The 14,166-nt window shown below is 42.5% G+C and overlaps 1 protein-coding gene across 1 annotated transcript; it reads right to left on the bottom strand.

The window, feature by feature from the left end:
• Window positions 1-539: 539 nt before the first annotated feature.
• On the bottom strand, window positions 540-13,854 carry unm_sa1614 (un-named sa1614). Its single transcript, XM_026306150.1, has 28 exons — window positions 13,729-13,854; window positions 12,590-12,662; window positions 12,372-12,517; window positions 11,551-11,625; window positions 11,338-11,387; window positions 10,784-10,913; window positions 10,459-10,544; window positions 10,306-10,381; window positions 9,828-9,908; window positions 9,635-9,732; window positions 9,149-9,218; window positions 8,175-8,262; window positions 7,717-7,765; window positions 7,395-7,570; window positions 6,650-6,783; window positions 6,186-6,277; window positions 5,916-6,102; window positions 5,622-5,707; window positions 5,352-5,467; window positions 4,936-5,003; window positions 4,671-4,778; window positions 4,053-4,326; window positions 3,577-3,741; window positions 3,409-3,472; window positions 2,717-2,760; window positions 2,275-2,429; window positions 1,849-1,974; window positions 540-1,464 (listed from the first exon to the last, which is right to left on the bottom strand). The coding sequence occupies exons 1-28, from the start codon at window positions 13,852-13,854 to the stop codon at window positions 1,390-1,392; spliced, it is 3,018 nt and encodes a 1,005-aa protein (XP_026161935.1). The 3' UTR covers window positions 540-1,389.
• Between the last annotated feature and the right edge of the window lie 312 nt (window positions 13,855-14,166).

Raw genomic sequence — 14,166 nt, 5'->3', positions numbered from 1 at the left:
ATCACTGTCCCTTTTAAAGAAATAAAAAAAAAAAAAATATGAGTTTAAAGTTGTTTGGGGTTTTTTTTTCTGCTTAGAGGAGTACAGGTTGAATCAAAGCCAGCTCAGTTTTTTCATATGTACATGAAGAAACCCATCTTTACAGTTATTCCTTTATCTCAAATTATTTTATTTTCACAGGAATCTTAGAATTGTTTTAATGAGATGTTTCTTGATTAACCGATCAATTTAATATATAGTAATAAGAATTGTCCTTTACTTAAAGTATCTTAAAATGTGAAAATTGAGTTAAATTGTTCACATTTTAATGAGAAACTGAGCAAATGTGTTTTTTGTGTAATAATATCCTTAAAGCATGGTCACATTAGATTTCTAGTATCCAAATATTCGCTCTGTTCCCATTCGCTTCTACTGAAATCCAAAAGACAAATTCAAGCCTGTTTCCTGCTTTTCAGCAAATCCAGCTCTGGCAGATTTGCAGGTCATAGTTTACTTTTGGTCAGTTTGGACTGAGCCAAGAGAAACACTGCAGTATTATTCTACTGAGTCTGTCAGTTCCACAGTAGATTTTCTTACGTCAGCCTTGTAACTTGACTCATCCTGATATTGATCGTCTGCATTACAAATGTGACAAATGTAAATTTCATTCTGCAGAAAAATAATGTGACCAGACACTTCACTCACTGAGATGTTTGTACCATGTGACAAGAGGACAGCTGTGTCTGATTTCAGGCCCCGTCTCCTCTGAAGTCCATATTTACAGTGACTGATTTTACCTGAATTTAGAGCAGAAGACGTATTTATCCTCAGGATCCCACAATCCACTTGTTGGACCTGATGAATCATCAGTAAAGGTTCAGGAGCCACCTCTTTGGTCCAAAGACTGACAGGCCTTTATTAGCCTTGTCCCTCCAAGGTGGTGAAGCCTGAAATGAGGCAGAAGCGACTCCTTTGTTGGCATCGCCACAGGATCATTAACTTTAAATACATTAAATAAACTAGATTAACTTATCCGTGCCCACAATAAAATATTTTTTTAATTAAATGAATTAATTAAACAATAAATAAAAGTATCATTGACATCGTCACCGATTAGGCTGCAAACTGTCTCCATGGCAATATTACTACATGGCCCAAGTCGTCTTTTGTAACATTTCCATGGTAACTGAAGTCATACATTGCCGTGGCTGCACCGTGTGAACTCATAGGGTTCTGGAATTGTTCATGACCAGGTCCTGGTGCACTCAAGATCAAGGGTCCAGCATCTGCTGCTCACTACTGATCCGCTTTGGTTTGGGTGTGATTCTCCTGAGCTCCAGGTGCTCCGATGTGGCCTGGATCTGTGCTGTTCAAAGGTCTGGCTGGGTCCAGGCCTGGACGATATTCATGTCAGTCTGAGAGTGGCTGGACAAAGGACGACGGAAACAAACCCCTCTGGTCCGGTTCATCCTCAATGTAACCATGCTGCTCATACACAAAAACACACATTAACCTCCATTTGTATATTTACTGTACATTCAATAAAACATAAAATGGACTACTGCCAGTTTTGGCACCTGATTTTGAACTGAGATGGATTTGTCAATTTTTTAAAAATGCCACTTTAAAATGCCATTTTATCATCCAACACAACAGTAAGTTATGTTCTCGTTCTTTCGTACATTTATTTTTTAATTTTAGAGGTTCATTTTTATTTGGTCATCTACTTTTTTAGCCAGTGTAGATTTATGAAATGAACCCTGCTTCTCGTGAAAGTTTAAAGTATAAGAACAAGAACAAAACATTTTTAAGAGTTTCTTTGTGCCACAAGTGCAAGCACCAATCAGAGTGAAGGACGATGATACGTACCCACCAATCACTGTCCTCCTGCCCCAGGACCACTAGCACCTGTCCTTCAGAGAAGCTCAGCTCATCGTGGTGGTCGGCCTGGCAGTCGTACAGAGCCTGAACCCGCCGACTCGTTGTGCCTCGAGGCTGCAGGACGTGAGCAAACGATGAAAATGTTTTCACGATTAGTAATAAAAATTATTAACACGTTTATATTTCTGAAGAAAACACAGTTACTATAAAGATAAATTTAACTAGTGTTGCTATGTGGTTACAATGGAGCCCCTTACTGTGAACAAGATTATTTCAGTCAAATTTATAGGTAAACATTGGACAAAATGTAGAATGTCATTTTTTATTAAAAGATGGGTTTAATTCCTTATTTTATTTCGCAAGTGACTGTTTTCTTAAAGTAACTGAAGAGGTTTTTTTATGTTTTCAACTCACCAATGATCTGCGAGGGAGTGGCTGAGGAGCGGGGCCTCTAGTGCCACTCTCAAAGCTCTGAGAACGGTGATTGGCTGGAGACTCATTGGGCGGAACCTTACTGGCAGGGTGCAGGAAGTGGGAGGGGCTACCTTCACTGTCAGCCCTCCGGAAACCTGAGAGAAATCAATACAAATATGACAATGTCTTAACAAGTTTGCATTTCATAGGAAAATACAGACAAATTACTAATTATTTTTTAACTAAAGGTAAAACCATCCTAACACTGCCCATAACCCTAACAGACCATTTTTTTCTCCATTATAAAACTACAATTACAATTTGCCTTATCAGCTGAATCAGAGACAAAATGTATTATTTTAGAAATAGCACAGAATAAATCTGAATTACTTCACTTGTATGAATATCTATGGTCTGTAAAGTGTGACAGAACAAGACATACCTCTGTCTGGTCGCTCAGTCAGTGAGCTGAGAGGAGAAGCTGGACTGGAGACAGAGAAAGAGAGAGGGACACTTTTATTACCTGTGAAGTTTTCATCAATCAACTCTAAGCTGTAATTCAGCCTGAGTCCACCAGAGGCCAGTACAGTCACAGTTCAGATGAACATCTTCAGCTTCTTCATACTTACATGCAGTATCCTATCTGTTCATTCATATCTATAGGGAATCGCTGGAGCTTTTTATTGAAGCTAAATGATCCTTTCACATGAGCGTTTCAAGCTCAGTGTTTTTGTGGCTGCATCAGTCTGATGGAAACATTCTGTTGCATACTTTTAAATGTGTTTCCCCAAAATTCAGCCACATGTATTTGGTACCTTTAAGTAGAATTTAAAAATAAATTGCTGAGACAATTAAATTCAGCACAGACTTTTCTGTGACTAATAAAAAAGTAGGACATCACTGAAACGTTTCCAGATTTCTGATAGCCACAGCCTGTTCTCTCTATTTATCCTGAAGCTACTGAAGAATGAGATATTTTGATAATATATAGTTTTATAAAATCCTGACTGTTGGTACCTGAGTCGACATCATTGCACTGCTGGTCCATCAGAAGCCTCGTTCTCTTGGCCATATTTATTGTAATATACTGTGAGTTCAGTGAAAATTCAGTGTGACTGCATCTCAGATACTCACACACACTTCTTAAAGGAGGAGTCTGGACCACTGTAGATCCTAGGACTGGTTGGCAACCCATAATCTACACACACACACACACACACACACACACACACACACACACACACAGTTAATTACAGCATATTCATCTGACAGATTAATTGCAGTGTGTTTCTTAGATATTACCATGTTTGCTGGACTCAGAGCAGCTCCTCTTCTGTCGGACAGCAATGGGAGGGGGAGGGGTTGACTTTTTGTTTCCTGTCAGGTGGGAGAAGACTTCTCCTTCCTCCTCTTCCTCACCCACTCCATCCTCCCCAGCAGGAGGGGGAGGAGGAGGAACACTTGGAGCTACAGGGCAACAGAGAGACAACTGATTTATGTCTAATGTCCACTATCTTTCTCCACCTGCTGCTCAGTACAATACTAACAAATCTCTCACTCACTAATTATTTCCAGTCACTTCTAATATTGTCACACAATGCAGACGTGCAGATATAGCCAGTAAAACATACATGAATGTAATAAAAGCAAAAGTATTGCTCTTTCAGAAAATGCCTTACATTTAATATGAGTGATATCATCACATGACATTACAGCGCAGCTCATGAAGAGATCAGACAAAGGTCTCTTAACTCTATAGAAATAAAAATAAAACACACCTTTGACCCTGGGGGGTATCGGAGGAGCGGGGGAGGATGGGGGAGGTGGAGGAGGGCTGGGTGCAGAGCCAGGAGGTCGGCCGTGGAGCTCCATGGCCATGGCGAGTCTCCTTCCAACGCTGAGCAGACCTCCTCCTGCTGCTCCAGAGGAGTGTGGGGAGATGGAGGAGGACATGGACTGAGTGAAACTGAAAGGACGTGAGCTGAAGGAAAAGGAGGATGTGAAGGATGTGGACGAGGAAGAGGAGGTACGCTCCTTCTTCAATGGACCATTCTGAAATAGAGGGCAGGTGTCAGATCATGTGTATATATCAGCTCATGTTCATTGCCAATATGAACAACTGACAGAAAAAGGTTCAGACTAAAGGACTCGAAAGTGTTTACCAATCAAAAGGTTCTTCTACATGCTTAATTTTTCTTTATTAAAGAGAGCTCAGTTATAGGACTGATTTGCTGTACAGATTATTGAGCACACTCGTAATGAAACATCCAGTTTCTTGACTCAATGAGTCAAAAATCTTCCCATAAAGGCAGAAAACTGTGTTTGATAGGAGACAACATTGATGTTAAGGAAAAACAAAGCAGATAAATCAGGAAGCTGTCGGTCACCACGGCTACCTTGTCTTCGAAGTCATCATCACTGTCATAGATATCGTCATGACGAAGCCTCCACTCGTACTCCACGTGGACGTGATGGTCAAACTGATTGGACTGGGCCTGCTGCAGCTGCACACAGACACACACACACACACACACACACACACACACACACACACACACACACACACACACACACACACACACACACACACACACACACACAGAGTCACAGTGAGTCAACAGTTACAGCTGCGTTAGTGTGTTGTCAGTGTGTTGACCTCACCAGCTCCTCGCACTGGGTGTGTTTCAACCTGCGGCTCATGTCCAGAGCAGACTCTCCTAACTCGTTCTCTGTTAAACAATTAGATATGATAATTTGATTTTAGAGACACAAAATATCCTCACCTCACCCAGATTGTTCTCAAAAAATGTTCTCATTTTTCAGAAATGTCTTCCGAAAATATCCCCACCATGCCCATGCATGCAACAAATGTCATTCCCAAAAATGTTCCTACTGTTGAAAAAGTCCTAACTTCCTTAAAATAGTTTAATTTCCAAATGTGTCCTCATTGTAAAAAAACATACTTCCAAAACATGTGGTAAAGCCTCCTCACTTTCACAAGATGTCCCAGTGCTAATGAACAGACGCTTAACAAACACGTGTGTGTGTGTGTGTGTGTGGTTGTGTGTCTGTATTACTGATGTGTATGTTGGCTCTGGCCCTAAGCAGCAGCTTCACACAGTCAGTCTTGTTGTGCAGACAGCTGTAGTGCAGCGCCGTATTACCCGCAGACGTCTGCGCATCCACATTGGAGCTGAACAAGAGAAAAAAAAACAAAACACACTCATTCATACATACATACACACACACACACACACACACACACACACACACATATACACACACACACAGGTGAGCACATTACCACGTGGTTTAATACCTGATAAAGACAATCAGATCAGACTGACCAATTCTGAGCCAGGAAATCCAGGATGTGTAGCGATGTCCTGTCAGCCAATAGGACGGCAAGATGGAGCGCCGTTTCCCCTTTCTCCTGTTGTCATGGAAACATAATGCTGAATGTGTGTGTGTGTGTGTTTATAGACTCACTGTCTCACTCCTCCTCATGTGAAACATTACATTTTAGAGCAGCCGCTTAATTTAGGGTAAATGTGTGTGTGTGTGTGTGTGTGTACCTGCATGTATATGTACTTTAGCGTATGCCTCTGTGTCAGTGTACCTGCAGGAACATGTGTATGTACCTGTATGTGTGTGTGAAGCGGCTGGCTCAGCTCCGTCCTCTGAGCATACAGGTGAATCAAACTGTAGATGTCGCAGCTCTTGGTCGCCTCCTGCAGGCCGAGTCTCAGCGCAGCAACAGAGCTGTGACTCCGCCTCACAAAATGGACGTCTTGATACTTAGACAGGATAAAGTCTTTCCGCTCCGCCCTGCACACACACCACAAACTTATAGTTTCAAATACAGTGAAATATTTTATACTACAATAGTAGAGTGTATGTGTGAATCTTACATGTGACTGTGTTGTGAGGGCTTCAGTGAAGGACTCAGAAGGTTCGCCTCAAGTATTTCATTAAAACCAGAGTTCCCAATATTCCTGGCCAACTGGAGAGAGACAGGAAACAATTTGCTCACAACCTACACCCTGGAAGGAAATTTCATTCAAAAAGCTGCTGTTGTCATAGTTCTGACAGCAGCATCTAAAGAATAGACTTTAATGGAAACAAGTGGAAGGAGGTGTTCTAGGTGCTCCTGGTTAAAACCTTTGATGACTAATTGCTGGGATGAACGTGAAACTCTACTGAATCAAAAAATGAACTTTGTTATGTATGAGAAGTCAAGAATAAATCCCAAGGAGCATTTCAGTAACAAACATCAAATCCCAGAGCTTCAAATTGTTTGGGTTTAAGCTCTGCCTTTACTGTTGACTATACCAAGCTGACCAGGATTAGCTTGTTAGTAACAGGTGTGACCTACCAGCAGGTCTGAGGTCCCGAGACTGTCCAGACTCAGAGACTGGATCCTGGAGACGTGTACCCCCATCTCCCTATGGATCCCTGAACACTCAATACAGGTGAGGATGCCCAGGTTGGTCGAGAGCCATCCAGGATCTGGGGAGAAAGTGTTCAAAATAACCCAGTATACATTAAAGGTGATGAAATCCTTGTTAGACACTGAAACAGCAGAAATTATATCTAAGCTCCAAGATAATAAGCATCTAAAACTTGTTTAAAGTCAGTTCATCTGATTTGACAAGAACATGCATGAAAGAAAACAAAGGGTCAAAGTAGAAAAATAGTTTCTGGTGAGAAGGTGACTAAAAATGAGTCATACAGTTTAAAAATAGTTTTTAAAGTAAAATAGAAAGACAACTGTGATCTTTGTTTTGGGGATGGCACAGCAGTTATTGTCATCTCTCTTTCTGTGTGGAGTCTGCATGTTGTCCCTGTGCCTGTGTGGGTTTTCTTCTCCCACAGTCCAAACACACACAGGTTAGGTTGACTGGTGACTCTAAATTGCCCATAGGTGTGAATGTGAGTGTTTGTCAGTCTCTATGTGTCAGCTCTGTGACAGACTGGTGATCTGTCCAGGTTGGACCCTGGCCCCTCCCAGTGTCAGCTGGATTGGGATCGCCCACCACCCTGGATGTACCAGGGCAAGTGGTAGATAATAGATGGACAGATGTTGCAGGTGAAAAGATGTGTTGACTGACTGATTTTACCTGGAGCGCCACAGTCACAGCAGTTGTTGTTTCCTGGCATCCGTCTGATGTCATCAGTGATGGCCCGGGTCAGATCCTCCATGCTGCTTTCGCCTCCTCCGCCTCCACCCCTCCTCCCCCCATCCAGAGCCACGCTCAGAGCTTCCTGTTTACTGTTACTGAGCACCGAGATCCAGCTGAACCACACACATAAACACAGATGCACACAAATAAATGTTGAACACGTTCATCACTTTCATTTTCATGATGATTAACAGAAATGTACTATCACACCGGTATCAGACTCTACCAACAGTGAGTCAGATCAAAGTCTGTTACTCACGCCACACACTCGGCTTCATCTTCAGCCAGAAAGTGGTAGGTCCGATTATCTGTAGGACAAAGAATTGGTTATATATCACATTACATATACTTTTCATTACATTACATACATTTCCCCTCATATTAACACAAAACAACCTGTATTGATAGTCACCAGACATGCAAATTTAATCTCAAACGACATTTGTATGAATCTGAAAATCCAAAATCAACCAATGGTTGTAGGAGGAAAACAGACTTAAAATAACATTAGCTAAGGTGAAGCTACAGCCTGCAGGCCTGATGGGCAGAAACAAAAAGATGCCAAGAATTATGTGGTACTTTTAAATCTCTTGGGTCCTGTCAAAACAAGGAACACAAATTCTGCGGTTTACCAACAAATCACGATCAGGCCTGTGGTTATTAGTATATTTAGGGTAATACGCTGTGATGAGTGATGAGTGTGTGTGTGTGTCTTACGAGAGATGAGGTCGAAGCATTTCTTGTCCTCTACACTGGGTTTAACCTGACAGGTGAGCAGGTTCAGTCTGGTAGGAGGTTTATTAGGCTGAAAGAGAGAAGAGGGTTAGGGTTATGATATCAGTAAACATAATCTTTATTTGCATTTGTTTATACACATGCTTTACAGAAATGGAGTGAAGAAAGAATAACAAATCAATAAAAAGATAAATACAATATGAACAATATGTATAAAAGTATGAAAAAGTATGAGAGAGAAACTATTTGTAAAAAGTAAATTATAAATCCCTATATAGAAAAGTAAAATAAACACTACAGACTACAACTACGGTGGCCGACAGGGGCAAACGCGCCGCAACGGCCAAAACACATGCAAGAGAGAAACGCCGCAACGGAAGAACAAAGTTTGACTTTTACAGAGGCGACATAAAAAAGGTAGGTTTTCCGTTTATTTCTTTTTAAACCTGGCCGACATGTTTTACACTATCATAAAAGTACAGTATTGTAAAAGATGACGGTCAAGTGTTTCAAAAGTAATAAATGGAAAACGTACCTTCAGATGTCCCGCCCTGCAAAAACATGTCTCCCAACGCTGTATGACACTTTTGATCAAGTAAACCAATGTAGTAGAACATTGTTAGCACATGTTAGCACATGAGAACAATCATCAGAGGACGCTCGTTCTGTTGCAATTTAAAACAATAACTGCGTCTCATTGTGCAGCCTCCGAAATGAGACGCGGCTTATATCACTACATGTGTCTCTCTCGCCTCTGTAAAAGTTAGCCAAACTTTGTTCATAGCATCCCTCAGTTCGTGGTCCCCCTACAGGCCTGGCGCACTTCCGTTGCAGCGTTTCTCTCCTTGCGTGTTTTCACTGTTGCGCCGTTTCTCTCCTGCATGTTTTGGCCGTTGCGGCGCGTTTGTCCTTGTCGGCCACCGTACTACCCCCCTCACCCCCACAGGTGAGCTTACAGTAGCATGAGCGATGGTCAGGTAACAGTCGTGAACTGAACATTTCCTCTTCTGCCACATTTTCCTCAGCCTGAAATATAAACAGTTTAGTCTCAACAATATTTCTGCTGCTTGGATTATTGTCACACCATTTAATGGCTCTTATCATGGCCATAAATATGTTTCAGGAGTACCACCCAGGAGGAAATAAGATGGAAATTGCTATTGGGAAATTTTTATTTGATTCGTACTTTGAATTTTCAGTTTAGCTCCATGGAGGGGGCGGGGTTTATGATATATACTGCAGTGGCTTAACTTCTGGGTGGAGATCACACTGACCATCTTAACCTACAGTCCTGGTTTCAACCTATGACAATTTTTTCCTAAATCTAACGTAATCCAGATGTTTGCTATTGTAACCACGACAACAAAAGTCTATGGGATGACGATGACCTACATTTCATTGTGTGTATTAGTGTGAGTCTGTTTGTTGATGTGTGATTATACCCGTCACTCTTCTTGTAAAGGAATCCAGCTCTTTCTGTTCCATATTGTTTGTCTCCCAGCAGCTGATGCATATTATACACTTGCTTGGGTACACTGTCCTACACACACGCATACACACACACACACACACACACATTATTTACCTGTTCAACAGTTTTAGCTTGTGGGAGTGTTTATGTTTTATGTCTCTGACCTGCTCTGTGTGGACAACCGGCCTCAGCTGATCCCTGAGAGCACACAGCTGCTTCTTCTCCTCCTCCTGACGCTGCTTCACCTGCAGACACACAACAGTTCACCAACCTGCACAGCTTGCTCACCTGAACAGCTCACCTGAACAGCTCCCCCACCCGCACAGACCCTTGGTCTGTGGAAAAATCAACTCAAAAATGAATCTAAGGCTCAAATACAGTCTAATCTAATTCGAGTCAGAATCTTCTGTTTTCGGTCTATTTGGGACAGATTTTCCAGTAGGTCTGTCAAACCTAGAGAAAGGATCTACTATCCTGGGACTGTACTGTCTGTGTACTGATGCAGCTCAAATAACATTAATGACTGTTTTAAATCAAAACCATGAAATAAAGCAAAAACATCCATGCATTGTGACTGTAGTCTGTTCTCCTAGAAGCTGCAGCCACAATATGAAAGTCTGCAGGTCTGACTCGTTGACGTACCATAGTCAGGACTCCATTCATCTCCTCCATGTACTGCTTCAGCCTGTGAGTGGTGGAGACACACTCCTGTAGGAAACTACACACAAGCACAGATGCAATAACTACAACCAGTTTACTACCTAGGGGTTTGTTCATGTGCGTGTCTCTTCTTACTTGTTGTGGCTGTGGTAGTGTTTGATGAGGTTCTGCAGCAGGTCAACTCCTCTCTTCGTCTTTATCTCGTTGACCTTGATCAGATACTGAGAGAGAGATGAGTCCGTTTTAAAGCACAGAAAAGAAAATGCACATTTCTAAGTGATGAGCATCCAATCACCAAAGGGACCAGACCAGTTGGACCAGTAAAACACTTCTGGGAAGGATGCTCCCATGTGTCCTCACTCATGGATTTCCAGGTCAAGTGACCAAATAAAGGGAATTGGCATGTATACCAGATAAAGGTGACAGGACAGAGATGGAGGTCAGAGATCGAGTCACAGACCTCGCACATGGTCAGTTGGAAGGAGCGTCTCTCCTTCTCGAGCTCCTCAGCGATCTCTCCTCCGCTCACCTCGGTCCTCACCATCCCATACTGACGAGCCAGCTCCCTCTTCTCCTTCTCCACCTGCTTACTGCAAACACACACCTTATCTTATCAAATTGTATCATACTAATAGATATTAAATTATTTTGCAGTGGTTCAATGTCTCAGCATTCAACTGTCTTAGGGAGCAGAAACATTGTTTGAGAAGAATTCCTGATCTGTAGGTGTGAAAAGCAGTTAGACTGTCGAGGAAAGGCTGAGTCTTATCTGATGAAGACAAGCATTATGCTGAAATGTTGCTGCTCCATATTAAAAAAGTCATCAGCACAGATGCTGTCTCTCTGCTGTCTGCTGCAGCACAAGCAGTACTCTAGCTATCATATTCAGGTTTCTCAAAACGTGGACAAGAGCTTATGCAATGACATTTGCATGAGCACACACTTCAACAGGATACTCCAAAAATCTGATAATAATAGCAGTACTTGTGTGAGCTCAGTGTGATCATCACTCACAATCTGCTCTCGTAGTCTCGCCATGCTCTGTCAAACGGCTTCTTCAGATCCTACATGGAGAAAGACAGAGGCACAAGCAGGATTTCAGATCTGCTGTACGGAGGAGACTGTCAATAGTGTTTTTATCATTTATACATTCAGTCTGTTACTGTTAGAGTCAGTCATGAATGTGAATCATCCAAGTGATGTGAAACCAGCAAATAAAGTCCTCACCCCCTTCACCTCCCTCAGGTCTCCTTTCACCAGAGAGTCCAGGAAGAAGTTGATGTTGTGGAGCATGCTCTTCAACTGTGTGCACACGCACAGGCACGCACGCACATGCGCACACGCAGGCACGCACACACACGCGCGCGCGCGCGCGCGCGCACACACACACACACACACACACACACATTTGAGTTAAAAGGCAGCACTATTTTAAAATTATTGGAACTTTTAGTTGAACTTTGGAACAGAAGTTAAGCCGACCTGTTACAAAACCTTTTTTAATAAAGTTTTCTCCTGTGGAACGTTTTTAATTCAACAGTCATTTTAATCAGATTTTTTTAACCAGTTGACAGCCAGTTGGTTTTGAGTGGCTCACAGAGTTTCCAAGGGACTTTGGACTTATCAGTGAACTAACTGGTTTTCACCAAATGTGTCTCCCAGTTTTGAGTGTTTTGAAATCAACAATAAATTGGCTGAATGAACAGTTAAGTGCTTGTAAGAAGTTCTTGGTTAAATGGTTTCTGTTTGGAATGAAGTTTAAGTTGTACTATTTTATCTATTTTCATTTAATGTTTTTTGTTTGGATATAGATATTTTCCAAAATCTGCAGTGGACTGGTGACCTGTCCAGGGTGTACCCCTGCCTTTCACCCAGAGAGAGCTGGGATAGGCTCCAGCAGATCCCTGTGACCCTGGTTAGGAATAAGTGGGTATAGAAAATGAATGGATTTTCTCCAAAATAAGCTTCAGATGAACTGGAGGCAGCAACTGTGAATGGGTACAAGTGTTATGACCTTTGACCTCTGTGGTGTCATGCCGCCGACTTACCAGGTTTTTCATGGGAGAGACGAGCTCTTTAGAAAAGTCTGCCAGACGGTAGAAGGCAGAGCCGACCTCAGGTTCTCCGTTTGAGTGACAGTTGACCGACAGCTTCTCCATCGAATTAATGTACTGCTCCAGGTGAGCGACATGGTCTGAAGGAGAGAAACAGTGTTAGTACAGTGATATCTGTGTGTGTGTGTGTGTGTGTGTGTGTGTGTGTGTACCTTGTCCTGAGGTGTATTTGGCTTTAGCAGCTTTCTTCATCTTCTGCAACACCAAGCGATCACTGTCCAGAGCCTGAACACACAAACACAGACACATACAGTCAAACGTCAGTGAGGTTTTAATTATCAGTTCGAATCTGCTGAATGTGTGTGCTCATGTAGGCGGGTGGCAGTAATTCACCTGCTGACTCAACATATACAGAGGACGAGCTTTGTTCTCCGACAGCAGCTACATTCCTGTGTGAGTAAACTGAAGCTGAATCTCTACATGGAGCAGTTGAAGTCACAGGTTGATGTTTTTAGGCAAATTCAGACCTGGACACCACCAGAACTGTAGAAACCACCATGAATTAAGCTAAGCTAAGCTAAAATATGAGTGATACCAATCTGAACCTCCATGATATCCATATTAACAGAAGTGACAATAATTCCATTGTCCAGATGAAGCTCTGAATTTCTGCTGCACTTCCCCATCAGTGATTTGTTTGTTTGTTTGTTTTTGTCAGGCAGCAGACAGAGCCAGGAGATTCATATCTCCTCCTTATTTGCATTACGTACTCTGGAGATGAAATTATTAATCTGACTGAAAAGTTTGATAACTCAACAAAGTCATTTACTTTTCAGTGTCTGACTGATGCTGCAACATTTGAATATGTTTATTTTTGGCTTCACTGAACAATCAGCTGATGTTTACAAAAAATAATAATCACAGGCTGCAGCCTAATATTCTCCTCCACTGGATTAATACCTTCCCTTCCCTCTGACTGTTAATTATTTAACACAGAAACATATGGAAGCAATTTCTTCACACACAAAACAACTGTTTAGATTAGAAGTAGATCTGGACACTGCAGGAGTAAAAGGTGGGAGTATGGGAGTTGATACTGTAAACTGGTGACAGAAATGTATCAGACTATCAAAACCTAATGACAGAGTGGGCCCTGCAGCTGTGACATCCAGCACTGACTGCAAAGTCCAAGATTAAATCATCCTGAGTCAGAGCTCATGAAGCCTCATGCACATTCATATGGGCTGGTACTGGTACTACTAGTACTACTAGTACTACTACGACTACTACAACGACTACTACTACTGCTACTGCTGCTGCTGCGGCCCCTCCACCCCCTGTCAGTGCTGACCTCCTCCAGCAGGTAGACGGTGTTTCTGCAGCTCATCATTTTGGAGGTGAAGGAGGAGGTGGTGGGGGAGCTCCAGTCCTCCTGAACCTCCTGCACGAAGTCTGACACCGACACACACTCTGGCATGGTTCTCCTCAACCCGGGACACACCGGGTCCTGCCGGGACAAGGCAACAGAGTCCGGGACTGACAGACCGACTCCACACAAAAGGCAGAGGAAGCCAAGGGAAACGGAGGCAATAAGAATAAATAAATAATTCCTTAGCGACCCAGTGTGCACAGGTGAACTAATCCCATCCGCGCTGTGTGCACACTGTCGGTTCCGTTAAGAAAAACTGGCATTTACAGGCTGATACAAAGACTGGACCCGTGTGAATCACAGCATCAGCCGCTTCTTTCCTCAAACAAAAGGTGAAAAAATCCTGCAGGAAAAACCCGC

The sequence above is a fragment of the Mastacembelus armatus genome, chromosome 5, assembly GCF_900324485.2.
Source record: "Mastacembelus armatus chromosome 5, fMasArm1.2, whole genome shotgun sequence".
Lineage (NCBI taxonomy): Eukaryota > Metazoa > Chordata > Actinopteri > Synbranchiformes > Mastacembelidae > Mastacembelus > Mastacembelus armatus.
The sequence above is the reverse complement of the archived record's forward strand: the minus strand, read 5'-3'. Positions and strand labels throughout refer to the sequence as shown.

What these genes read in the sequence shown, in the direction of transcription:
- unm_sa1614 (XM_026306150.1), bottom strand. Translation starts at nt 13,854, where the DNA reads ATGCCAGAGTGTGTGTCGGTGTCAGACTTCGTGCAGGAGGTTCAGGAG. An exon ending in TCGGGACCTCAGACCTGCTG is followed by an intron (nt 6,278 to 6,649) that starts GTAGGTCACACC and finishes GTCTCTCTCCAG; the next exon opens with TTGGCCAGGAATATTGGGAA. An exon ending in CAGAGCCAACATACACATCA is followed by an intron (nt 5,004 to 5,351) that starts GTAATACAGACA and finishes ATTGTTTAACAG; the next exon opens with AGAACGAGTTAGGAGAGTCT.